Source organism: Corylus avellana, chromosome 5 (genome assembly GCF_965113065.1).
Source record: "Corylus avellana chromosome 5, dhCorAvel1.hap1.2, whole genome shotgun sequence".
NCBI lineage: Eukaryota > Viridiplantae > Streptophyta > Magnoliopsida > Fagales > Betulaceae > Corylus > Corylus avellana.
Window position 1 is genome coordinate 10,916,964 of NC_142494.1, and position 26,403 is coordinate 10,943,366.

The window sequence follows — 26,403 nt, forward strand, 5'->3', positions numbered from 1 at the left end:
TCCACGCGCCAATACCTCGCCTGGGGAACCCGTTCAAATTTTCACAAACCAAAACCCCGCCATAACCCCGCCCTCATCCACTCGACCATCGTTACCCACACGCGCCAATCCCTTCAGCCTACCATTCGCCCGTGCATTACACGAATCGAGGCATAAAGTGAGTCTACGCTCCCAATTTCCGCTATAATATCCTTCCGGGGAACGATTCTTGGCGCATCCAAACGCTAAACCTAAATCGCATTCGCCACACGAATCCCCTGCTGCCGTACACCTGTAAGATAAGGATAGAGAGAGAAAGAAAAATTCTAGAGAGAGAAAGTGCTTCGATTTTTGTTGTTAGAGAGAGAAAGTAAAAAGAGCGAGATCTGATCGAAATTTCTCAAAGGCACCGATGCTCCAAACCCTACTGAGCCTGTAAGCCCCAACTCTCTCTCTTTCTCTCTCTCTTTTTCTTTCTCTTTCTTTGTATATTCCTTTATGTGTGCGTGCGTGTGTGTGAGGGCGAGGATTTTGTGATTTTGGGGAAAATCCCTAATTGAATTGGTTAATTTTTGTGGCGTGGAGGAGAGGAGGTGTTAATCTTTTTTGTGTTTGGGGTTGGGAAGTTAGGGTTTTTGGTGATTGTTTGGTGGAGAGTAAAACCCTAGGGTGGAGGGATTGGGATATTGGTTGTGAGAAAGTTAGGGTTTTGGATGTATGGCTTCGGGGCCCATGGTTGGAGATGGGGCTAGAGAGAGGCAGAGGTACACGGAGAGCAAGGTCTATACGAGAAAAGCCTTCAAAGGCCCCAAGAAGAACAACACCACTGCGACCATAAACACCAACTCCGTGACCACAAACACTACCACCAACAACAACGACAACAGCAAGAACGATGAAGACAATAGGGATAACAACAACGACTACAACAAGAACGAGAGTAACGAGTTGGCTTGTCCCCCAGAGCAGACGGTATTAGCGTTGGAGGATGGGAACGAGGCTCAGAAACAGCTCAATTCGAGGCTTGACGCCGGGTCGGACGACTCGTCCAGCCTCAACCGGCAACAGGAGCAACCGGTCGCGGTGGCTGTGCCTGGCACTAGGGATGAGCCTTTGGGGAATGGGGCGGTGAAGCCAGTGTTGGAGAATAGGATTAAGATCAATTTGGGGTCTAGGTCGAAGCAGGAGACGAGGGAGCTTAGGAGGAAGCTGGAGAGTGAGCTGGATAAGGTGAGGAGTTTGGTGAAGAGGATTGAAGCCAAGCAGGGGCAGATTGGTGGGTTTAGTCATTCCCATATGTTGGCCAATGATGGGGTCGACAATTGTAGAGGTGGAGCTAAGCGAGTTCAGTCAGAGGTGGCTTCTGTTGGAGTTGGTGTTCCTCGCGAGGTGAATAGGCCTTTGCACCAATTGAATTTATCGGTGTTGGAGAATAGTCAGGGTGTGATTGAAAATGTGGAGAAAGAAAAGAGAACGCCAAAGGCAAACCAGTTTTACCGGAATTCGGAGTTTTTGCTTGCAAAGGATAAGTTTCCGCCAGCAGAGAGTAACAAGAAATCAAAATCGAATAGCAAGAAGCAAGGTGGAGGAGAAATGGGACATGGGTTTTGGATGGGTACCAAGTTTAACAAGAGTTGTAGTTCTTTGCTTGAGAAATTGATGAAGCACAAGCATGGGTGGGTGTTTAATACACCGGTGGATGTAGACGGTCTTGGCTTGCACGATTATTTTACCATTATCAAGCATCCAATGGACTTGGGTACTGTGAAATCGAGGTTGAACAAGAATTGGTACAAGTCTCCGAAGGAATTTGCAGAGGATGTGAGACTTACATTTACCAACGCTATGACCTATAACCCAAAAGGGCAAGATGTTCATGTAATGGCAGAGCAGCTATTGAAGATATTTGAGGACAGGTGGGCTATAATAGAGTCAGATTATAATCGAGAATTGAGGTATGCAATGGACTATGGGGTAGGGCTTCCAACACCTACATCAAGAAAGGCTCCTCCATTGCCACCGCCCCCCCTTGATATGAGAAGGATTTTGGATAGGTCAGAGTCGATGACGAATTCCATTGATCCCAAATCTAAACCCATGAGTACTACTCCTTCGGCTAGGACCCCTGCACCAAAGAAGCCCAAGGCAAAAGATCCTCATAAAAGAGACATGACTTATGATGAAAAACAAAAACTTAGTACAAACCTTCAGAATTTACCTTCAGAGAAGCTAGATGCAATTGTGCAGATTATCAAGAAGAGGAATTCATCGCTTCGACAAGATGATGATGAAATTGAAGTGGACATTGATAGCGTGGATGCTGAGACTCTCTGGGAACTTGATAGGTTTGTAACCAACTACAAGAAGAGTTTGAGCAAGCACAAGAGAAAAGCTGAACTTGCTATTCAAGCCCGAGCAGAAGCTGAACAGAATGTCCAGGATAAGGTAAAGCTTCGAATCACATATTCTAACATTTATTTTTTCTTTTTCTCCTCTGTTACTAAGTGGATAATTTTTTTTCTTTTTAAATACAGATTCACACTCCAGTTGTGGCAGAGGTAGCAAAGGAAAACAGAGCAGGTAAAGCTTTTATTTAAATATGAGAATTGATGGCATTTTCAATATTGACTACCTGCATAAATTGATAACTTGAAAAATCTTTCCTTTTGTGAGCAGATGAAAGAAATGTTTCCACTTTGTCACCTGTACAAGGGGAAAAGCAGGTGGACAATGGGAGTAGGTCCAGTAGTTCAAGCAGCTCTAGCAGTGATTCTGGATCCTCTTCAAGTGGTACTTGATATAGCTTTAACTTTGTAGAACATCATATATTGTCTGTGTTGTTATATTTCTGGGCTTTTAGTTATATGATTTCTTGTGTTAAGTACTTATCAAAAAAAATTCTTGTGTTAAGTCGTTTTTCCTTTGTCTAATATATGATTGTTGTGTGGCAGACTCTGATAGCGAAACCTCATCAGCCTCTGGATCTGATGCAGGGTCACCAAGGACATGAGCATATTTTGTGTAGGTAGGTTTATGTTCGTGCATTTTGCCTCAGTTTTTATAGCTTCTGTTCTTCACCTCACCCATGTACTGCTTCTACATTTGATGAAGTTCATAATTATATAGTGCGCCTCTGTTTTCTGAAATTATATCGCATGATGCTTGATTTCATGTCATAGCTTCTGCCATTGAGTTGCCTATTCGGTTATCGCTGGCATGATTTTGTTCTTGTACTGAATCAGATAATCATTACAGAAGATGATATTTATGATGGTAAATTCTCAAGTCCTTATTGTGTGATTTGGGATTTATCCTGCATTCAGACTGAGCAATCTCTCAGTTATTGTGTTTAGTAATACATCATTAAGTACTTGTAATCTAAGAACGAAGTCGGCAAATATCATGTATGTTGAGGAATTCATGATTTCAACATCAGATGCTACTAAATTTCCACATATACCTGGGTAACTTGCAATATGATGAAAACATGGTTATATTCCAAACATGAATAACCTTGGTTTTGAAAGAGGGAGGGTATTGGGGGCATACTTTACGATATAAGTTTAAATGTCAAATAGGTTCGCATTACTGCACATCTGCCATATGATCCAGCTAGGGGATACGAGGCATAGAAAATACCTCATTTACATTAGACTACCTGAATTGTTTTGTTGACCTACCTTTCCTATTATATTGTTCGTCTTTTCCTTGTTTATGGAAAGAAGGATTAGAATAGGTGTGTGGGTCGGTCTCTTGGGTATGCAGTGTCTTTTCGAGGTTTTCCATCAGTAGAGCTTTTGGCGTGATTAAAATTGTTTTATTCACCAATATTTTTTTCGCATATTTAGCCAGAACTTGTAAAACTTATGCCAATATTTTAGAAATATTGGTGCGTAAGCCTGTGATTTTGAAAAGAAGATGGTCAAGATTCACAGGACCTTTCTTAGTAATGTCTTTAAATGCTTTTTACCTTTCGTTTCTTCATGAAAATATTGTATGACATATATGTCGTTTGAGTTGCATTGAAGCAAGAGAGTGATTCTAACCATCCAACGACATGATTTACCCACACCAAAACAAAGCCCACCAACTCTGTATTGATTGTTTAGTCTTGTGCCTTTTTCTCTTACCCAATGGATTTTAGCTGTTCTAGATAGATGTCTTTTTCTCCATCCCCAAATGGGTTTGAACTAGTGGTGTGTGTGTGTGCATGCATGTGCAGGCGTTTGTGTGTGTTGATTGTTAAGTTTTATGCCTTTTTCTCTTCCCCAGTGGATTTTAACTGTTTATGGTTGAGTGGTGCTTTGTCTTGTTTGATTTGTTTTCACACATTTTGGTGGGTGATGGGCAGGGGGAAAGGGTAGAATTGTGGCTGACTTGGGTTTTCTTTTTCTAGTTTTCCGTTTCATAATAAATTTTTTTGAAAATGTTCTTACGATTTGTTCTTTTTTTTTTTTTTTTTTCTTAAAAGTTAATTACTGTTGTTTTGTCTTTGGTCTGGCAACAATGGGGTTTGATATTATTGTCAATGATGGTCGTGAATGAATAGTGGTGGAGAGTATGGGTTTTAGGAGGAGATGTTGGTGGCTGCCTCAGTCTGGTCTTTCCAATTACGTCAGGATTTCAAAAATTAGATAGTACTCTTAGTTTTTTTGTAGTTTCTGTTCAAGTGTAGATTTTGCATAGTCAGGTGCAAGGTAAGTTTTAGATATTGCAGACCTGACACCGCAAAATACATAACCAATTAAACTGTATTACTCTCAATATTTGATCAAACAGTTTCCTTTCAACCACAAATTCTCCATAGAATTACAAGTTTCAGATAACATGGTTTATTTTTCAAATGAAAGCTCTTACCGTGGTGTTTCATATGAGTGGGGTTCATTATCATACACAATGAAGAGTTAGGAGGTGTGGCTCAAATCACTGCTGGGAAATGGAGGGTGTAATGTAAATGGCGTTAAAACATGACTTTTAAAAACATGCAATGGCGTTAAAACATGACTTTTAGCTGATGGTGTAATGTAACTGTAATGTTACTGTTTTTGTTATTAAAGCCAACCATTTATCCTTTTTTTGTGACCATAAGGCATTTGAGTCGCAAAACAAACCACAAGGGATTGTGTGTTGATACCTTAGAGAATTTTTATGCTAAACTATATGGTACAAGTCAAAGGCCATGTGTCAACAATTTAATGCAGGCGGTTTAGAGCTTAGATGCATCTGAAAGAAAGCTATTATAGATAAAAAAAAAAAGGCATTCTGAATTGGAAATAGACCTCTCATGCAAAATTGGAAGGTTTTCATGCATTTTACATTGGGTGGAAAGAGGTCATCCACTTGCCTTCTGTGTTAGTGTGTGCTTATGGGTTGAATGGGGAAAATTTGTGCCACTTTTTGTCATTTTGGTTCAGAATTGATTCTAATCCAAACTCACCCAAATTGATTTATTCTAGAATGGCATATTTACACCATTCAAACTACAAAATTGAAACTCTTAACCTATTCAAATGATGCACTTTGGCATGCTATATACATTGCATGGGCAAACTTACTATGTAAGGATGGCTTAAGTTTTATGAACAGTGTAGATTGGAGAAAGGAGCACTGGAGAATGATTGAAGATAGAATTTAGTGTGAAAACTGAAAATGCTAAGTTTCGATTTTACTTTATCAAAAAAAAAAAAAAAAAAAAAATTGTGTGAAAACCGATTATTAGGTGCTGGTGGGTTATTTCTCTTTCCTATTAAAGGATGGGTTATTTATATTGTTGCTGGGGTGAAAAGTGATGGATACTGTTCTCAGCCAATTGACAGATTTGGAGTGCTGATGTGGAAATTGGTTTCTACCATATGGGAGATGGGAAATTTTTTTTCTACCATCTAACAAAGCAAGAGCTTATTAAAGTGAAGTAATGTTATAAGGACTTTTATCCCCCTAAAAGTGATGTGGGCCATGTGACTTTTGAAATCACTATTGATTTTAGAATGAATCATTATTGAATTTTGATTCAATGATGATTTTAAAAATCTTCACTTTTGGGAAGATAGAAAGGGGACAAAAGTCTTACTTATAGCATTACTCCATTAAAGTGAGATTTATGTTCTTGGAATTCTCTTTTAATAAGTATTAATGTTCTTGAAAATTTTGTACTTGTTTACAGAAAACGTGTTTTTATGTGTATATAATATTCTCTTGATGCTTGGACATAAAATCTTGAATATAGTCAAAATAAATGAACAAATACACAGAAAGGATGACAATGTATCGTGTTGGTGAAGGTAGTTACTATAAGCAGTTGTCAGTTCCTTTAAGCTGCCATTAACATACATTTTTGGATGAGCTAATAAAGTTGAAGCCCCCCCATTTTGGTGTTGTAGATGTACCTGCAATCGGTACATCTCCTGTGAAGTTGAAACAATTGAATTTGTCATAATTGTCAAATCTTGATAAACTGTAATACTGCATTTTAGTGTGCAAGTAATTTTTTTTTTTTATTCTAAGACATGTTAGTCTCATTGAACAATGAGTGTTATCCAAGATTTCCCTGTGAAAGCTGCCCAATCAACAGCTTCTTGATTGTGCATTTTTCCTCAAATTTTGGTTATTCTAGCTCTCTAGGTTCTTCAGGACTTCCCTTACCTCCTCCCCCCACGCCCATGCATTTGCTTCTACTGTGGTAGAAATTATGTGATTGACAACCTCAATGTTGTTACTTATATACAGGCTCTTGTGGTTGCTAATTATGCTGTTTATTTTGCAGATCTGAGAAACTTAGACTAGATGGTGATCTTCCATATGGTGATTTGAAGCTTCCGCATCATGAATTTCTATATGCATTTGGTGTACAGCGAAAGCATTTTCAAGGCCACCACTATCTTAACATTTTGGGGGTGGGGGTTCTATTTCTTGCTGTTGCTAGGACATGGCCTCATTTATCACATGTGGCCTCATTTTTCTAGTCTCAAATTTGTATAATATTTGTAGAATGTAATGATAATTAGATGTAGTTGGTTTGTTTTGTGTAGGATGTGTACATTGCTAACTACTGCTGCTCATCTAGATTTCAGTTACCTGTTTTCAGTTTAGTGCTGGCAGATTCAGGATTCTTTGGTGTTACACAAAAACTATTCTGTAATTCAAGTTCTTGAAGTTATAATTGCTTCCTATATCATTACTTTGGGTTTGGTGGTTTTGTTGGGTAGATTTCTTCTTGCAAGTTGCATTTTATTACTGATTTTCCAACCACTAGTTTTCTCTTTTTATAGTTTGGGCAATGGGGTTTTGTTCTTGAAATTCTATGGAAGGTTGGGTAGCATGGGTTCTGTAGAATGCTGGGAGACTGGGAATGGAGTAGTAACCTATGAGAATGGGCCATGGGGCAACCCGCGCCATCTAAGAACAAAATAATTGGGAGATTACACACCTTTGCTGGTCCCTTACACAGGGCAAGAAATGGTTCAAAAGGGACGGCTAGATTTGGAACAGGAGCTCTTTTACTATTTGAAATGTATTACTCTTAACATTTATAAGCCCAATGAAACCTAAGTGCTGCGGGCCTTTACCAGCTCATTAGAGTTGAATGGTTGAAGAAGTTATGGGCTTTTCGTCCTTAAACTTATTTGTAATATGTGGTAAATTTAGGGGTGCTCAAACTGCTATAACCGTAACCGCCTTGAGCAGTTATCGATTATTATAACTAGCGCTGCTTTTTTTATATGAGCTTTTGAGTTTTTTAAGTGTTTTAGGCCTTTAATTGACCTATTTTTTGGGTTTATTTTATGGGATTGGCCTATTTTTTGGCTTATTTTAAGGGTTTAAAGCCAAAATATTTAAAAAAAGATGAAAAAAAAAAAAAAAAAAAAAACATGCTTTGAATAAGGTTTAGCCCAAAATATCACATACTATATTATATATTTCATATACAATCATAAATAGTCCAAATTCATTAATCCAAATACAAATGAAAAAATTAATATATTTTATTATTATAAAATTTTTAATATATATATATATATATATATATATATATAAATGAGTGGGTTAGATTAAGATCCTTAATACTTTTGACAAAGAGTTATTGAAATTCTAGCACTTCATTTTGAATTATGTAGTTTAGTATTGTAATCCCATAATTTATCATTAATCAATATTAATGTAAATTAAGGCAAAATTAAAAAACAAGGGCCATGTGTAGATAAAGAGATGATATACCGGGCACCCAACTGACACGCCAAAGTCGAAATGCAGGTCATTGTAGGCCAATGCTCTTGCCAGTTGGGTAATAGTTAGAAGGAATCGCAAGAGATACACTTCCCCATGGCTTGAACTTTAGCTGTCCCGTCATTCTTGGCCGGAGAATAGGCAACACCTTGTTGGCTATTCTACACCTGATAATGGTTGCCACCTGACAACAGACTAGAAACCCGAAGCCACAACTGGTTAGGATTGTAATCTCTTCCAACCATCAAGCTCTCTAAAATTTATCTAAATTTAACTTTGAAAATGTGTTTTTTTTTTAAAAAAAAAAATTTAATTAGCCACTTTTTAAAATTATCAAATATTAAATTCTTTAAATATTTCTCTACTTTATCTAAATATTATTTTTTATTAATAAATATAACTGTCATGAAAGTCACTCACTTTGATTTCATGCGAGAAATTTATCAAAATGTCACCTCACCAACTAAAATAATATTAAAAAAAAAAAAGAAAAAGAAAAGAAACTTTTGCTTTTGGTGTCTTTATATTTGGAGAGGTGTTAAAACAAATGTTAAATTTAATTTTGGTTAAAGAGCTTAATAAATGATATTTTTTTGTGAATTTTGTTAAAAATTTATAAAAATGTTAAATATCAAGAACTTGATGGGATACTCTGAGATCCCCAATTCCCACATCTAGCCAATGTTACACCCTATTACTTGAGGACACTTAGCCTAAAATATACATCGTACACAGTCTCTCAACATAGAGTGAAAATTGGTAGCCCATGTAGGAAAAGTAAGAGCCATGTATTACCATGGGGGGAGGTACACATGACTTGACTCATCAATCTTCAATTTATCACTAAAAAAAAAAAAAAAAAAAAAAAAAAAAAAAGAAGCAGGCCATTTCAATTATTCTTGCTAATTTAAGCATTAAAATTATCCTTGGTCGTTATTAAATTCAACAATAATAATGTAGTGTATATATAACATTACTCTAAAAGATTCACTCGTCAATTGAATGAAATAGTGTGTTGTAATAAACCCAACACACCATCATCAATCCTTGAATTTTTATTTTTTTAACAAAGGTTGTTCACTAGGATATGAGTGAGAGATGGTTTGATTACTTTTGTATAAATTAACTTCTATAAACAATTTGAAAAGAGAAATGTTATACACTCAATTTTTATCCCAATAGACTCTGTTGCAGTGTTCATTTATCCTCTGATCAGATTCTAATGACAATCCACTGTCATCCTAGTTAGATGAGAGTGACATGAAAAGCTGAATATTTAGAAGAAAAAAAAAAATTCCCTATCATTTTGGCACGAAAGTCGGTCACAGGCCATTCAGGAGCCACATGAAATGCAGCGTCTGAAAGCTCCAATCCATGCTGTCCCCAAAACTACGATACTCCTTGTGCTCCCATCTCCCTCCTTCTACCTTCAAATCTAAGTACTCCTTCTCCTCTTCTTCTTCTTCTTCTTCTTCCTTGCAATACTCACCATGGTCGGGTCTCCAGGCCTGGAGAGACAGCCCTCTCAACGAGAACCGTATTTGGGGACCCAATGGCCCGGAACCTCTGGTGATACACTCACCCTCTTCAGTAATTGACAACGGTGACAGCCCAATTGGGTCTGCTTCTTCCTTAGCGGAGCTTGGCGCTCTCGTCCTATCCACCGGTGACCCTCTCACCAAGTCCTGGCTTTCGCATTTGGCTTACTCTAGGTGGCGCCGTGAGAAACTTCCGCTTGGGGTGGTGTCTGACCCGCCTTCGCGCCCTGCCCGACCTCTAAAACCCGAATTGGTTCGTTTTCTGGCTCTTAAAGATTTAAATTCTGGAATGCTTTATGCTTTATGCTTTTTGGGCTCTTTTTAATGCGCTACTCAGTAATTAGTAGAATTTACAATTTTAGAGCTTTTCTTTATGTTGAATTGTTGATGCAAACATAGTCGAACTGTTCCAGCCTTTCAGGGCTTTGCGTTTTGTTTAGTAGAGGTTGTATCATACTTGTTTTTTACTTTTTTTTTTACTACTTTTCCGTAGAACTCTTTTGATTTCTATAATTAATGTTTTTGATGATTTTGTGTTAGGAAAACCAATATTTCCTAATTTCCTTCATTTTATTATGATATTATCCTTGTTATTAGCATGATATTCTGGTTTTATTCTTATTAGTAGCATAATTTTCTCACCAACAAGAGTATATCCCGCTTGACTTACTGGTTGATTCGAAGTTCCTCGAGCAGCTAGAGGAGTTTATTAATGAATCCATCCAACAATCTATTAGGATTTTGTGTTGAATCAACACTAACGATGATGATCAAGGATTCTGCGTATGAAGGTGGAGTTTCCCCAATTTGGTCCCTCTAAGTTAGAAAATATTGATGGCCAACTAGCAAAAATTTGGTAAGCATCAACAGTTGGCGAATAACAATGTCATTTTGAGCGGTTATCTAATCTAGCTTGTGACTGGACGAAAAGATAGTTGATAGAGACATTTAATGAGGGTCTTTGCTCGGACATTCAACATTAAGTTAAGGCCTACAAACCTCGGATTATGACAGCTGTCATTTCATTTGCAAGGAGAGGAGGAGATACTCTACAAGGAAAACCGTCAAAGTGGTAGATAAACCAATGACTAACAAAAGTAGCTAATCTTCTGCTCCAAATTGCAAAATTGCTACCACTCATTTAGCGGAGGAGTTAGTTGTGACAAAGGCAAAAGTCCCGGAGTTGGAGTTCCTTTCATCAGAATTTTCAGATTTCTCTAATATTGATAGTTTTTTATTTTTTATTTTTTTACTAAGGAGATCATGAATCCCGTGTTGAATGAAGAGGATAAATTGTTATCCTTATTTAGTGTGGGGTACACAGTGGATAAAGAACTAATTGAGATATCATCTCTACAATATGATGAAGAAGCAAGTTATGATTAGGTTTGGTGGGGCTTTATTGGAAGGAAATTGATTCAACAAAGTGAAATGACTGCAAAGAGATGTTTCCTCCAGATTGTGTGTGTGTCTAAGAAGTAATGTTGATTCAAAATTTTTCTTTGTGCCCCTACTAAAATGAGCTATATTAAAAAAATTACAACATTGCCTAAGGAATTTGGAAGTTGATCCTTTTGAAGTGATGATTTGGAGGATGATCCCCTTGAAACGATCAATTATCTTTATCTTTCCCTTTATTTTTTGTTTCTCCTTTATTTTTTGATTTTTCAACTGATAGAAACCCCAAAATCCTATCATTTTGCTATATTGGTATAGCTTATTTCATGTTTGGTACTTAATTTCAAGCTGGATTTGCGTTGTACTTGTGCCCGTGATTAGCTTCGATAGTTTTGATTCCTTCAAACTTTTGTACAGTTTGAGTTGAAATTTCTGATGAGTTTGCTACGTGGTTATTGCTTTCGCTAATGATTGCTGGTTCTGTTATACTTGATGGGCTTTGTCTTATTTAAATTTTTAAGCATCTTTGTCCCCCATCTTTTCATGACGTGACTTTTGTTTTGGTATTTTTTAATCTGGTATTTAGCAACTTGAGTATGCTCATTTCTGGCCTGTTTTATGTGGAACTTAGGTTTCCCCAAAGGAAATTCCTGCTCCAAAAAATTCAGGTTTGCCTCTCAATGCTTATATGCTTCATAATCTTGCTCATGTGGAGTTAAATGCAATTGATCTGGCATGGGATACTGTTGTTCGGTTTTCGCCCTTTAGTGAGATTCTTGGGGAGGGGTTCTTTGCTGATTTTGCTCATGTTGCTGATGATGAGAGTCGCCATTTTGCTTGGTGTTCGCAAAGACTCTCTGAGCTCGGATTCAAGTGAGAATAACTGTTGCTTTGGGTATTATAACTGACTGTTTTCATTAAACTGACTTTCAGCTTTTTCCTTGTAACAAGATATGGCGATATGCCTGCCCATAATCTGCTTTGGAGGGAGTGTGAAAAGTCATCTGACAATGTCGCTGCACGTTTGGCAGTGATCCCACTTGTCCAGGTAGTCTTTTGCTCTTGGGTGTGTATTTTCGTTACTGCTGGTATTGTAAGCCTTGGCAAATATGTTTTAACAGTTATATTGTCACGAAGCTGTATGCCCTTTCTTCACATGTCAGGTTTTACTTCTGAATAAGGAGTCAAGGTTGCAAATATTTCTTATGTTAAAGGAAGTTATGGATTTTGAGCTATGTTGTCATGGTTTATCTTGTGTTATTTTATCATATAAATAAAAAAGAAAACCTTATATGTTTAATTTTATTTTCTTAGTGCTCAATGTGATCTATTTATATTGAGTTTAACTAGTGTTCCATGCATTAGATGCATATGATTGTACACTGTCCCTTTATCGATTATTATTTCTTGGTCAAAGCTGTGTTTTCTGCTTTGATTACCATTGTTAAGAATGTTGGGCATCCTCTTCCAGTTCTCTTCTGCTGGTTCATTCCTAGCCAATGAGACTCATTGATGGTGTCACGGTAGTACCAAAGGGAGGGCATGCCTTCCCTCTTCTCTGGTTAGGTTCTATGGATAAGGTCACATGTGGAAGTGGCAAGGAAACAACAGTTCATTGGCACTTCATCTTTTGATTCTTGCAGACCTCAAGATATTTCCATATGATTTGATTTAGTCCTTAAGGCATCCAGTTGTACATAATTTTTAAAGACCTTTTTCTTTTGGTTCCAATTTGTATTGGATGAGATAAGTTTCTTTGTAATGGTGTAGGAGGCTAGAGGACTTGATGCTGGGCCACGACTAGTGCAAAAATTGATTGGCTTTGGAGATCTCCGGACATCTAATGTTGTGGCTAGAATTGCTGATGAGGAAGTTGCACATGTCGCTGTTGGTGTACATTGGTTTGTCTCAGTCTGTCAGAAGATGGACCGTGCCCCTTGTTCCACTTTTAAAGGTTTAGGCAGCTAATCCATTCTATGCTTACGTGTGCATATATGGTTGAAACAACAAAATCCTACTTAAGGCATTCGAAATTTTCATGTGGAACTTTCCGGATAACCATGCAGATTTATTGAATGAGTACAATGTGGAGTTGAAAGGGCCGTTCAATTATTCAGCTCGAGACGAAGCTGGCCTTCCCCTTGACTGGTGAGAAAATTGTATAATTTTGGTTGGTTGTTTGGTTCACAAGAACCTTGATGGATTTTGTGTTGTGATTGTTTGATACCATATTTATCGTTGTACTTATTTTCTTGGCAACCAAAAGACAGTAGATTTTGCTTTATACTAGTGCTCTCCATTGAGAAGATGACACATCAACATGTAACAACAAAAGTGAGTGTTATGAAAACACCATATCTTTACCTTTCTCTATCTTTCGTCCACCAAAAAGGAAATCCCATTTACCTTTTCTCTATCACTTCTCTTGTGAAAAGAAATGCCACCCCTCTGCCCAAGCCACCGCTGGATGCCACCCTTATAAACCGAACTCCATCTCTCTGTCTCTCTTTCTCTTTCTCTCTGTTTTGTGGTTTTTTTCTTTTACAAGAAACCACCACCACCGCTGATACAGTTTGTTTAACTATATATTTAAGTTTCTGTATTTTACTCTTTGTCGTTTGTGTAAGCTAAGGTCCTCTTTATGTACTTTGCAGATCAGATAATCTGAAATGGTTGGTTTTATTTTATTAAACAAATTTGCTACCCTACTTGCTGATTGACTGGCGTTTCTTTTCTAAAGATAAGTGACAGAGAATAGGTAAATAGGGATTTTGTTGATGAGGGATAGAGAAAGGTAAAGATTGGTGTTTTCATAAAACTTTTGTTGTTACATGCTAATGTATCATTCTCTCAATAGAGGGTACAAAGGACTTAATTTGTACAAAGTCCTTACAAAAATTATTCTTTTATACTAAATGTATACAATTATCTGTTTTTGACATTCTGTTTGCATCATCTGCTGTCTAGGTATGATGCATCATCTTCAAAAGAACAGGATAAGAATGGCAAAGAAGACAAAAATGAGAAGCTTTCTGTGGTATGTGGTCTTGGCAATTAGACTTCCTATAAAACTAAAAGTAATGTTATTTAGTAAACTATTATATGACTGTCATACAACTTGATGATATGGCAGTGAAAATCAATTCTTAGTCAGCATTTGTAGAGAAAAAAAATAAAAAATCAAGAGTTTATTTTCACTGTCACACGCTATTCAAATTGTTTGACAATCGTATAGCAGTCTACCAAATATCTTACTCTAAAACTATTTGGAAACATTGCGTATTCTTTTGGCAAAAGGTAATATAATACATCAAAACTTTTGTATAGGTTTATGAGAGGCTTTCTTCCATCATTTCTATGGAGAGTGAGAACTCAAGCTTGAATAGGCCTCCTGGATGATTTTTGTTTCACATATTCAGCTTGAACACAATGATTGGCGATATTGGGAAGTTCATCCTTGGTTTCTCCGTGTTGATCCACTTGCAACCACACTGGTAACAACTCAGTATTTGTCTTCCTGTACAGGTTGTTTCAGCAAGAGCTGACTGGGTGACTTTCATTACTTTTGCTTTGACATTATATTACTGTAAATTTTGTTCTTGCTGTTATAACTTATATAGAAGTTTTCTGGTTTCTCTGGCTTATGCAATCTGGGTGAACTATCAAAGCAATTTAGTTTCAATAATCTTGGATCAATGTCGCTGATATGGATGTTAACATAGAGCTGGTTCGGCAAAGTTTTTTAGGGTAGATTTTTGCTTTTTAGCAGAAAAGTAAAATCATTAATAAACAACTCAAAAAACAAAATGCTCGAAACAACTTTTATCTTTATGTTACATCATAACTAAAAAGCAAAAAGCATTATCTAAAAAGCATTGTCAAACGAACTTATCGTTGTGTTAGGTGAATGAGTAATTGCATATGGTTTAAATAGTCATGTTAGGTAAATGAGAAATTGCATATGGTTTAAAACCTAAATCCGGATGCAACTTTATTTTTTTCAAAAGTATAATACCCTTCGGACTTCATTCAAAGAAAAATAATTTTTTTTTTTCTTTTCCCTTTTATGAGCAAATGAGTATTAATTTCAGTTTTCTTTTAAAGGTCCATACCATATATAACTTCAGGAATTTCAGTTTCAAATTTCATTAAGGCCTTCATACCATAGTATTATTAAAATATATGATCAAAAATTTCAAATCCCCAAAGGGGTTTTGTTTTTATTATGCCTCATGGGTCAGAGAAGCAGTTTGTGTAAACCCTCATGGCACTGTTCTAGGTTAAATGTATCTCCATTGCTCATAGTGCTGTTTCAGTCTTGCCATGAGAAAGAATAAAGAAGAGAAAAGAGGTACTGGCCCAAAAAGGTGGCTTCTCTATTTTATTTTATTATTTTTTTATTATTTCAAAGGGAGAATATTTGCACGATTATCATGTGCTAGCTTTCAATGTTCCAATGGATCATTTTTGGGCCACATAATACACCCACCACCCATGTGCAATGCATGTTTTACAAAGTGCTGAAAATAATGTGACCACCTCATTATTCTCCATCAAAATTTTATTTTTGTTTGTTATTTAAGAATTTTAAATTATGTGACAACATATTTACGACTATATATATATATATATATATATATATATAATTTAAGCTTAACCATAAAATTGATCTGACGCATCCTGGATATGTGCTTGTGTTCATAAAACTAATAATTGCTGGGAAAAAACAAAACAAAACAAAACATAATTTACATGAGCATATTAGTTTCAAATATATATTCTTCTTTTTGATAATTCCACCAAAAAAAAATGCCTGCAAAAATTAGGGTTTGGAAAGGAAGAATAAATTCTTTTGGGAAAGTATAAATTATTAAATTCTTTGACTGAAGTAAAATACATGTTGCCTTCCTTTTGCATCATCACTTTATTGCTTTGATCAAAAGCCAGCAACGTGTACTTCTGCCCTTGAAATAAATACCTAGCGTCCAGCCTCCATCATCATCAATCTGACGAAAGGATAAAGTAAAAGAAAACACAGATAAGACCATCACCGCCTCATCGGTTTCCGCCTTCTGCATCATTCTCTCAGTCGCTTTCACAAACAAAAGGCGCGCACGAAAGTAGTAGTAGAAAAAGAAGAGAATTCAAGAAAGAAAGATAACAAGAAAAAATGTGCAGTGGGGACGGGGATTGCCGGCCGTTGGGCTTTCTGCTGGGCCTTCCTTTTGCTTTTCTTTCCCTCCTTATCTCCCTCGTCGGCCTCGTCGTCTGGATCGTAGGGTAGAATCCTCATCCCAACTCTAGTGTTTCCTTGAAGTTTAATCTTTTGGGTATTTGAAATATCTTGATTTTAATTTGATCTCCTAGATACTAAAGTTTCTTGATTATCATGCAATTTGGTCCTATGGGTATGCAAAATTTAGACTTTGATGTGACATAAATGCAATTTCATCTTCTGGGTATCTAAAATTTTACAACTTTGATTTGATTTTCGTGCAATTTGGTCTTATAAGTTTCTGAAGTTTCCAACTTTGATGTGATTTTGAATGCAATTTCACCTTCTGGGTAATCATAGATTTCTTAGTTTTGATGGGAAAATTGTGTAAATTTTTGGCAGGTTGTTGCTGACCTGCATATGCCCATGCTGTTTGTGCGTTACTGTGATAGTGGAACTGGCGTTGGAGTTAGTCAAGGCCCCAATTCATGTCATGGAGTGGTTTACTTCTCAGATTCCTTGTTAGCTTTTAATCTCTCTATAGCTGCTGGGTTTCATATTTATTGGCTTGTAGTGCTGTTGAAAGCAAGGTGATTGTGTGATATTATGGCCTTTGATTGTGGTTTTGTTTGAAATCTTGACAAGGTGTATGAATTGTGGATGAATGGATGAACTGTGGTATTTCATGGCTCAAATTTGTTATTTAATCTTTTGAGAAATGAAAAGAAACTTTGAATGAAGTAGGAGACCTATTGTTTGCCGAAGAACTTTTGCTGTAAAGGCAATTCTTTACAAAGATGGGCTTCAGTTTTTAGGATCCTGACCAGAAAAATACAAGAGGCCCTTGGTATCTTTAGTTAAAGTCTTGCGCTCTTTTTTACACCTATATTTTCAATATAGAAATGATGGCCTGGGTGTTCTTTAACAATAATACTCCTACAATTATTATTGTAGATCTTTTTTGACTTTTCTTTAGACCTCATCATACGGAGGAACATGCTAAGGTACTAGACACTAAAATCTCAATTTTGTGACATAGTTTAAGGTCACATGAGACATAAATAAGGTAATTACAATGACTTATGGGATTTGTACGGTGAGAAAGCAGGGATTGATTCATTCATCTCCACGGTTGGTTGAATAAGCACACGTATGAAATGCATGATACAATGGAGTTCTCTTTTTAAAAGAGTGTCTACTAAACTCAATACACTGTGCATATTTTAGTCTAGTTGCTTCTCAAGTGCCTAACTCGAGTTCTTTATTTGCTCACTACCTCAAACGTCAAATTAAGGTCTTGTATCTCATTAGTCACATATTACATGGAATATGGGTTATCTATGCACGGTATTACCAAAACCAAAAACTTCGTCTTGGCCCTAGCTAAAGCAACATATGTTGTGTCAACGAACTTTATGCGTTACATAAGTATACAGGGGCACAATGTCTCGTCTCTGTTCACTACTTAAGTGCCAGATGCAATTGCTCGTGAGTCAACCTAAACCTGTCAAAATTCTTTTCACCATTACACCAAATGCATGATGAATTTGTGTCTGCTCTTCATATGTTCGTAGTCATGCCACAACGATTATAAAATGCATGACGAGCAACATTGTTAAAACAGTTTTCGGTTCGGTGAATTCAAGGGGAAGCAGGTTGCCTCTTTAATGTTGAGTTGCCTTGTTATTGCTGCTTCTTCCTGATCCGTAAGATAAAAGATGGTTAAGAGAGCACGCCGGGGTGTTTCCGGCAAATCCTCCTCCGATGATTAAGTCAGTGACCTTCTTGATGAGATGATAGAATATTTGAGAATGAGTTGAACATGTACCTTTTCCTGTTGGTTATCTTCTTTATTTATAGCATAGCCACTAAATGTGATAATGATTACCGGGAGGAGGATCTGGGATTAGGTGTAACCGATGGAGAGTTAGTGATGACCGGGAGGAGAATCCGGGATCCACGCATAAGTGATGGAGAGTTGATGACAAGATCTTCCGTTTGTGATAACCAGGCGTAACGTTCGAATGGCTTTATGGGTGCATGTAACGCTTATAGGCATTTACTAACTTTGTAACTGACACCACCTCTTAATGATTATTGAATAGCTTTCTTTCGATTTATACTTGTATCCTCGGGTACCTACCCCCTGAGGATTATGATATAGTATCTAGGAGATACTTCTGGTAGTCTGAGCAATTGATGGTCTGGACCTTCTTGGACTGGCCCTATGCTAGTGGAAGCTTTAAGCCCATACTGACATTTCTTGATGATCCGGGCCCATGGGCTCAGGTCTTATAAATGTATGAACAGTTACCCCCCGAATTCCTTCTTAAGAGGATTTGAGAATTCCCAAATTTTAAAGAAACTGTATTTGCGAGATCTTCGCTCAGTTTAATGACCATTACCTGACAGCTATTATCCTCGATATCATAGTTGTCTTTTGAATCCGACGACAGTTTTTTGTTCCGACAACTGTTCATCCACAATATCCGGTGATTCTACCAGATCTTTGATCGTTTGAATATTTTGTTCACTATTCATAAATGAGTCTTCTCCTTTACACGTGTTTCCTTCTACGTGATCCGTGCTCGAGCGCATCGGTTTAGGGGACAGGTGTCGATTATTGAGTGGTTACTTTTTTGCGCCTTTTGATGAGAGAAATACTCCGTAGGTCATTTTAGTTTTGACAAGGCGGCGAGTTCATCATTATTTGCATTTAATGCTCCTTTGTTTCAACCGAGGTTTCCTCTTTATAAGCAATCTTCGTCTTCTTCCTTCCTTCTCCTTCCATTGATTTCTCGCATCCTTACTTTTTCATACCCCTGAAATTTTCTTTTCTATCTCCTGCAACGATGTCTTCTTCCAAGCAATCACATCCCGTGGATGAGGAATACTCTGCTGGTTACTCCTCTGAAGTTCCTTTGATTCATCGGAGTGGCGGTTCTTCTTCAAGGGGTCGTCCTTCTGTGGAGGCGCCGCCTTCGACAACCAGGACTCCTCTATGCCTGGATTTTCCCTGTCAGCAGAGGTCATGTTTCATGCCAGTCAATGAGAAGGTACTCTGGCATAATTATGAGATTCCTTCTTCCATACAGCTTCATTTTCCCGATAACTCTACTGGTATGGTCGATGGTCCTAGAGACGTGTGCGTATATGAACGCATGTTTCGAGTGGGATTCACTTACTCTTTTCTCCCATCATCATAGAGCTACTGTCTTACTTGGGAGTTGCTCCAAGGCAGCTGATGCCGAATGGATGGCAGTATTTTCTAGCAACTTTCTTGCTGTGGCCCACTATTTTTCTGGGGAAGACGATGTCAATTCCGGAATTTTTCAATATATATGGTCCCCACTTTTATCCTGCTACTGAGACAGTGACTTTCATGGTTCATGGAAATAACCAATTTATTGAGCTCGGTTCCACCTATTCCAACAATAAACACTAGTCAAAGCATTTTTTCTATGTTTCTGGTGAATGGGAAGCTTCTCCTTCCGAGACTTTGCCATTGAAACATACCATTCCCCGGAATTGGGGTGATCCTCAGTTGACTTGTGAGTGTTTTCTTCTCCTTTCTCGGCTTTTTAGACTTAATTCTTTTTTAAATACTCCCTAAAAGAATTTCTCCTTTTAGTAGGGGAAGAGTGTCCCACGCTTAACCCAAACTTGTAGCGCCGGGTTGATCAGATTCTCGCTTTTTCTTTGCTTCCCAAGAATGAGGCTCGGATGACTTTCGGTGCTATCGTTACCGACTTCGCTCTTCGTGAGCAATTGAGCTATCAGATCCCGGCCAACAAGGTTTTTTGGGATTGTCGGGGAAAACCAAAGAAACGGGTCCTACCATTTGATAAGGTGGTTCAAAAATCTCTTACTCGGGTTCAGAGTAAGAAAACCCGGGCGCACAAAGTTTATGTTCAATCGGATAAGCCTTCTACTAAGGCTTTTGCTTTGGCTGTCCCCATATCTCAATCTTCAAAGCGCCCTCAAGCTTAGGGTGGTGTTTCATCCGCTTCTGCTGCAGAGGCCAACCCCTTATCCTTGAAAAGAAAAGCGGACAGGGGTAAGGCTGTAGTGGATGAATCTTTGAAGAAGGCGAGGATGGAGAGGTCTTAGCAACTTTTGAGCTTGGCGAAATCTACTAGTACTTGCTTTGCTCCAGCTACTTTCGAGGAACCTCGTTCTTTTGTGATTTCGCCCTAACCTCCTCAAAATGACGGTGTAGCTCCTTTAGAGGTTACTCCTTTGCGCATACGTACTCTAGTGACGGATGCGATGGATTCTAAGTCTTGGCCAACTCAGGAGGAAGTCCCTACTGCTGATATGCCCGACGTTCCTATTTTGAAGGCAAGTTCTCCACCTTCCCCTACCGAGCCCGAGAATCAGGTGCCCGTGTATGAAGGACAACCGGTTAGGGGCCATTCTGGGAGAAGGTCACCTTTAATTAGGTCTCTTGCGAAGGGTCTAAAGGGAAATCCCCTGGCCGCTGTTACCAAGCTGCTGCCTGAAGATTATACTCGGGGAGATGGTAGACTTACTCTCGAAATGTTTGTTGACAAACTAATTCATCATCACTTCTTGGTAAATTATGTGACCCTCCCTTTCTAAGGAAAGTAGCTCTTTTTATTTGTCTAACATCCAATAATCTTGTTTGTAGTCCCTGCTCGTTATAGCTGGATGGTTTGATGATTTTCTAAAAGGTCTACAATAGTATACTTCAAAGATTGTTGAGCTCCGAGACTTGGTTCGAAAGTTGAGCAATCGCCAGGATGCTTCGAGTTCTTGAGGGATTGATCAATCGGAGGCCTCTAGTTCCGAGATGGCGAATCTTTAGTCTATGCTAGCTGCAAAAGATCATAAGGTTTTAGAGATAAAACAAACAAATGCTGATCTGGAAGCTGCAGTTGCTCAGTTAGAAGATCTTTTGAAAGTCAGCGATCAGAAGAATGCCGAACTTGTGAACCGAGGAGTCAGCTGCTGCTACCCATCGTGCTATCCAAGAGCTTTCTTCGACCTTGGAGGAGCTTCATGAGGTTCGAACCTTGGTGGAATCCTATCGCAACCTTCTCGAGACACTTGAGGCCCAGGTATCTCAATCCGAGGAGGGCTGCAAAAAGATGGAGGAGTCTTTGAAAGAGTCTCAGGATAGATGTGGTAGATTTCACGAGGGACATTGCTTTTCGAGAGCCAAGGCTATATGATATTTTGCAGAGTTATCATTTGTTTTGTGGCTTCGAGATTCAGTATGGGCCCGAGGTTTCCATTGGGGGTTCCAGAATTGTCGGTATCTAACTGTCAATAGGGATTGATACAACATTGACCCAGCTACAGTTGATTCTGATTTTTTGAGACTCCCATCTGGGGCCATTGATGAGTTGGCGGAGATTGGTAGAGATTTGCTCGCAGGTGCTCCTGAAGTTAGTGTCCATGAGATTTATCTCGTGAATGCAAATCTACCCCCGAGCCGAATCCATGACTTTTGTTCCTGGTGATTCTATGTAGAAGTTTTTTTTTTTTTTTTTTTTGAACTCTTGATCCTCAAATTTCATTGTTGTGAGAATGCACTGTTTACTTTGTCTATGTTTGTAATATTGATTATTGACTGTACCCCCATGACAGAGACTAAAATTAATTTAGGCTAGGTCATAATAACTTATATGAGTCCTCCGCGTCGCAATTTAACGGTTGAGTTTCCAAGGGTCATTATCACTCTGTGCAGGTTTGAGGATTGAAGGACACGTGTACCATCTTTAGTAGGGCGTTTCATGCGGATGCCGATTCGTTCTTTGAAATTTGTCTGCGCTCCTTTTCATTTTTCGAGGACAAGGTCTATAAATACTTCCTATTATTGTCGTTCCTCGTTCATCTGAAATTTTGTTGTCTTCTTTTCAACTGTGTCTTCTTTGTAAGGCAAAATTTTGTTTTTCCAAGATCATTCATCTCAAACTTATTTTTTAAATACGTGGCAGTTTTTATGAGCTCTTCTGGAGTCCCAACAAGATTTAAATCATCTACATAAACTACAATGATAGCAAATCTAGATTCTAATTTATTAATGAAAACGCATGGACAAATTGGATTATTTCAAATCATTCTTTCAATTGATATTCACTAAGACGATTGTACCACATGTGTTCGGATTGTTTTAACCCGTATAAAGATCTTTGTAGCTTAATAGAATAAATATTTTGGGATTTCGAATTATATGCTTCAGGCATTTTGTATCCTTCAAAGATTTTCATGTATATATTATTATCAAGTGATGCATATAAATATGCTGTAACCATATCCATTAAACGCATATCCAAACTTTCTGTAACTACCAAGTTAATCAAAAATCTAAATATAATTGCATCCACTATAGGGGAATAAGTTTCTTCATAATCAATACCAGGTTTCTGCAGGAAACCTTGCGCAATAAGTCTTGCTTTGTATGTCACAATTTCATTTTTCTCGTTACGTTTTCGTACAAATACCCACTTGTATCCAACAGGCGATAGACCTTTAGGTGTTTGGACTACTGTCCAAATACTTCACGTTTTGCTAGTGGTTTCAACATGATAACCATTTAGATGAGTATCCTTAAAACTGATTAAATTTCTTCTAGATTTAGAAGAATACAAAGTATCATCAATACAAAATTTTGTTCCTTTTGGCAATATGATATTTGCTCTTCCAGAGCCTTCGATTAAGTTTGATGAACCTGAAATTGTATTGACACTAGCTTTGTTTAATATCTAGTATTAAAAATATTTCTTATCTCTAAGAATTATGTGCGTTGTATAACTGTCTGCTAGACACAAATCTTCACCAATCATCTTAGAATTAATCATTCCATCAATGACCCATGCCTCCATATCTAAACAAAATATATTTTAATTTTGATTAATCAAAAAGAAAATAACAAAATACAATTAAATTTGACAATGTAAACATATTGTGATTAAAACATAATGAAAACATATTAATTATTGTAGACATATTCATCACCAATCAAAAGATCAGTTTTTATGTTAGAGTCTACAAAGAAATCAGAAACATCAAGATGAATGTTACTCTCTCCATTTAGAGCATCAAAAAAAATTGGAGAATCTTCAGGATTACTGTGATTAGCAAAATTCATTTTAATCCCTTTTCTTTTATGGAGGCCAAATATAGGTCTACCAGATGTTTAGGCGTAGGACAGGTACATGACCAATGTCCTTTCATATCACACTTGTAACATTTATCTACATAGTTCTTTGTAGGTTTATTCTGTAAACCTTTGTTTTCATTTTGTTTCGCCTCAATGTAGTTCCACTTCTGGTGCTATGGAGTATTTCTTTTGCAAGAATTATGAGTACGTACATGTATAAGACTTGGACCGGCGGCGAAAACGTAGATCTCCTTTGAAAAAAGCTGATCTAAGAACCCTTGCAGAAACTGACAAAGCCAAAAGATCGGGGAGGAAAACGAACGACGAGGTGGAGTAGAGGGCGAAAACTGTGGAGAAGGCAAGGCATTGCTGTTGCTGTTGGAGTCTAAACAAAATCTAAAACAAAAATAAGAAAAAAAGGGAAGCGAGGAAGGATGGAAGATCCTCCCTCCCTCTTGGATCGCACTGGAAAAGGGCTAGGGTTTGCTCTTAGCAACCTTACTATTGAAAATCAAAGTACCCAAGGATTATGAGTCAATGCTATAATTAGTCTTCGTTCAAATTATTCAACTGACATTATATAGAATAAAAACTTAAGTGATCTAGTTCATTGTATTTCAAATGTACCAACCAATCCGTACTCTCAACTTTCATAATTAAGATAAATCATTATGATTGATAGTTATAATCTGGTCAGATGAAATGCTCAATTTCATCATCGACTACGAACTAAGGTTTATAAGTTTACAATAAATTGTGATTTAAATCTTCTGCGTATTAATATCATTAAGACACTTAAACCAATACAATATAACTTATGGACTGCAATCATCAAATGATTATACGTGCTCAATGTTCTAGTTCATCTTAGAAAATAAGCAACTTTATTAATAAGCAAAATATTATAATTAGGGCACTAATCCTAACAATTACTACAAAGTGTGCGACTCTAGACGCAACTCTCATCTCCGAGTAAACTCACAATGTAACCTTAAATTTAGTCAGCAAATCATATTGCGACTTTAAAACGTTTAAGAAATCTCTTGTATCTAGTAGCAACATATAAGATAATAAACTTTTAATTCAATTAGGGTAGAGGGATTTGGATGCTCTTAAAGATTATCATAATAGGCTAGCCATTACCTATATATTATTATTTGTCTATATCACATCACAAATTCACTCCACTAAGAAGCCTTTGGAACCTTTCTGCCACTAACAATTAACAAAAGTATTTGTCCCAATATTACGTAATTGACAAATGGTAAGGTGTAGTTGACATAACCTTTTTTTTTTAGCTCTCTTTCACATGTATCTTTCAATACAGAAATGATTGCCTTATTTATTCTTTAACAAAATTCTCATACAATTATTGTTGAGGATCCTTTGTGACTTTTCTTGTTTGACATTCTACAAAGTTGATCCAAAGCGAAATTAGAACTGTTCTGATAACGCGTGCTAATAAGCAAAAATTGAAGATCGAAAGTGCAAGATAATTTAGAAAGAGACAAAAATAATTATAACGAATAGAAAACTTTAATCGCTTGAAAAAACCAAAAAAAATAAAAATAATAACTTTGAAAAAAATATTGAAATATGATTTTAAATCGAAGTGTAGAGCTAAGCTTACAAGTCATATAGATGAAGTAAACTGACTTTTCAACAAAAACAACAAAAGTCTAATTATTACATGTTGGGAATAAAATTACACTATAAGCCCATTAGATTTTGGGCCTTAGGGCTAATGACAGGCCCACAGCGCTATTAATTAAATAGCAAAATATACAATTAAAGTGGGACTCTATTTCTCAGAGACCTACTCAAAGTCTGGATTGGGGAGAGACAGTTCAGGTCTATCTCAACTCTTTAAGAGAGCTAGTTCAAGTCTTTCTCAACTCTTCATGAGATAACTCTTTAGGAGAGCTATTTCAAGTATATCTCAACTCTTCAGGAGATAACTCTTCAGGAGAACCAGTTCAAGCTTACCTCAACTCTTAAGCCTATAAATAGGCTCCTACACAAGGTACAAAGGGATCTGAATATTTCTCTGATATTGATAATACTTGATTAGGTTGAACTATTGAGCTTTGTTCATCAAATTGCTCTTCTCTAAGGAACTGAATTAGGCATCAAGTTTTCCTAGCATAGACGCCAATGGATCCTTTGACGTTCTTACTATTTTGCAGCCATCAGGGAGCATCACAAGCGCATTCTGAATCTATCACGTGCACACCTCGAAGAATGTGTAGCTCAAGCCATACCAAAAACAGTTAGACAGAAAATTGTTCTAACAGTTTGACACTATCTGTGGGAACAACTATTCATTTCTCATAAAAAAATAAAAAATAAAAATAAAAAATCCGTCATGGTAGTGATCACACAATGACCAGCTGATGAACGTCATTCTCCATATTTTTGATCGTCTATATCCAATCTAGACTTATGCTTATCCATATAGATTGCACGTATTCATGTTATGCTATATTAGAATCAAATTGTTATGGCTTGCATGAAGGAAGAATAAGAAGGGTGGGTGCCACAGGAAGAAAGGGCGATAGTGGTCGGGAGAATGGCCCCCAAGAAAGCATGGGAAGAGGAGATGATCGAAGAAAAGAAAGGGATAGGAGTCAACAGCCCAGAGAACCAAGGAACTAGGATGTGATAGTATAAATACGGTGATTGTAGCTACCAAGCACCCTGAAGAAGAGGGCAAGGCACTTATCACACCCGGCAACAGATGGAATACAAAACTCTGGCTACTGGTATCTTTATGTACTTCCTTATTTTCTCTTAGGTTTATGTTTATCAACTATGTTATTGCTTTCGGACTTTTTCAAATAAACATGGTATCCCCTGGATTTTGGGGGAATTGATATTTTTAATAAAAGAATGAAGCTAACTTAAGCATTGGAGTGTCCCCG

At 37.2% G+C, this 26,403-nt stretch overlaps 3 protein-coding genes across 6 annotated transcripts; all 3 read left to right on the forward strand.

Annotated features, from left to right (window-relative positions):
* Window positions 1-229: 229 nt before the first annotated feature.
* LOC132180748 (transcription factor GTE4) lies at window positions 230-7,153 on the forward strand. 2 transcript variants are annotated; one of them, XM_059593678.2, is made up of 6 exons: window positions 230-414; window positions 565-2,424; window positions 2,514-2,559; window positions 2,656-2,769; window positions 2,931-3,004; window positions 6,743-7,153. In XM_059593678.2, exons 2-5 carry the CDS (start codon window positions 697-699, stop codon window positions 2,987-2,989), a joined length of 1,947 nt encoding a protein of 648 aa, XP_059449661.2. In that variant the 5' UTR covers window positions 230-414; window positions 565-696; the 3' UTR covers window positions 2,990-3,004; window positions 6,743-7,153. The 2 variants fall into 2 exon arrangements, with proteins under 2 accessions (XP_059449661.2, XP_059449662.2); XM_059593679.2 differs by having other exon boundaries at window positions 230-2,424; window positions 2,931-3,000.
* Window positions 7,154-9,434: 2,281 nt separating this feature from the next.
* On the forward strand, window positions 9,435-14,771 carry LOC132181168 (diiron containing four-helix bundle family ferritin protein, putative (Protein of unknown function DUF455)). Of its 3 annotated transcripts, XM_059594259.2 has the most exons (7): window positions 9,438-9,993; window positions 11,770-12,011; window positions 12,090-12,186; window positions 12,909-13,092; window positions 13,205-13,286; window positions 14,106-14,175; window positions 14,466-14,771. In XM_059594259.2, the coding sequence occupies exons 1-7, from the start codon at window positions 9,577-9,579 to the stop codon at window positions 14,535-14,537; spliced, it is 1,164 nt and encodes a 387-aa protein (XP_059450242.2). In that variant the 5' UTR covers window positions 9,438-9,576; the 3' UTR covers window positions 14,538-14,771. The 3 variants fall into 3 exon arrangements, with proteins under 3 accessions (XP_088372722.1, XP_088372723.1, XP_059450242.2); XM_088516596.1 differs by lacking the exons at window positions 14,106-14,175; window positions 14,466-14,771 and adding an exon at window positions 13,793-13,911 and having other exon boundaries at window positions 9,435-9,993; XM_088516597.1 differs by lacking the exons at window positions 14,106-14,175; window positions 14,466-14,771 and adding an exon at window positions 13,405-13,786 and having other exon boundaries at window positions 9,435-9,993.
* Window positions 14,772-16,028: 1,257 nt separating this feature from the next.
* On the forward strand, window positions 16,029-17,093 carry LOC148585765 (signaling peptide TAXIMIN 1). The gene is made up of 2 exons (XM_088516598.1): window positions 16,029-16,418; window positions 16,756-17,093. The coding sequence occupies exons 1-2, from the start codon at window positions 16,309-16,311 to the stop codon at window positions 16,877-16,879; spliced, it is 234 nt and encodes a 77-aa protein (XP_088372724.1). The 5' UTR covers window positions 16,029-16,308; the 3' UTR covers window positions 16,880-17,093.
* The last annotated feature ends 9,310 nt before the right edge of the window (window positions 17,094-26,403 follow it).

Coding starts and splice junctions, on each gene's coding strand:
- LOC132181168 (XM_059594259.2), top strand. CDS start 9,577: ATGCTGTCCCCAAAACTACGATACTCCTTGTGCTCCCATCTCCCTCCT. Junction 13,093..13,204: donor CCCTTGTTCCACTTTTAAAG/GTTTAGGCAGCT, acceptor ATAACCATGCAG/ATTTATTGAATGAGTACAAT. Junction 14,176..14,465: donor AAAATGAGAAGCTTTCTGTG/GTATGTGGTCTT, acceptor ACTTTTGTATAG/GTTTATGAGAGGCTTTCTTC.
- LOC148585765 (XM_088516598.1), top strand. CDS start 16,309: ATGTGCAGTGGGGACGGGGATTGCCGGCCGTTGGGCTTTCTGCTGGGC. Junction 16,419..16,755: donor CTCGTCGTCTGGATCGTAGG/GTAGAATCCTCA, acceptor AATTTTTGGCAG/GTTGTTGCTGACCTGCATAT.
- LOC132180748 (XM_059593679.2), top strand. CDS start 697: ATGGCTTCGGGGCCCATGGTTGGAGATGGGGCTAGAGAGAGGCAGAGG. Junction 2,425..2,513: donor AACAGAATGTCCAGGATAAG/GTAAAGCTTCGA, acceptor TTTTAAATACAG/ATTCACACTCCAGTTGTGGC. Junction 2,770..2,930: donor TTCTGGATCCTCTTCAAGTG/GTACTTGATATA, acceptor GTTGTGTGGCAG/ACTCTGATAGCGAAACCTCA.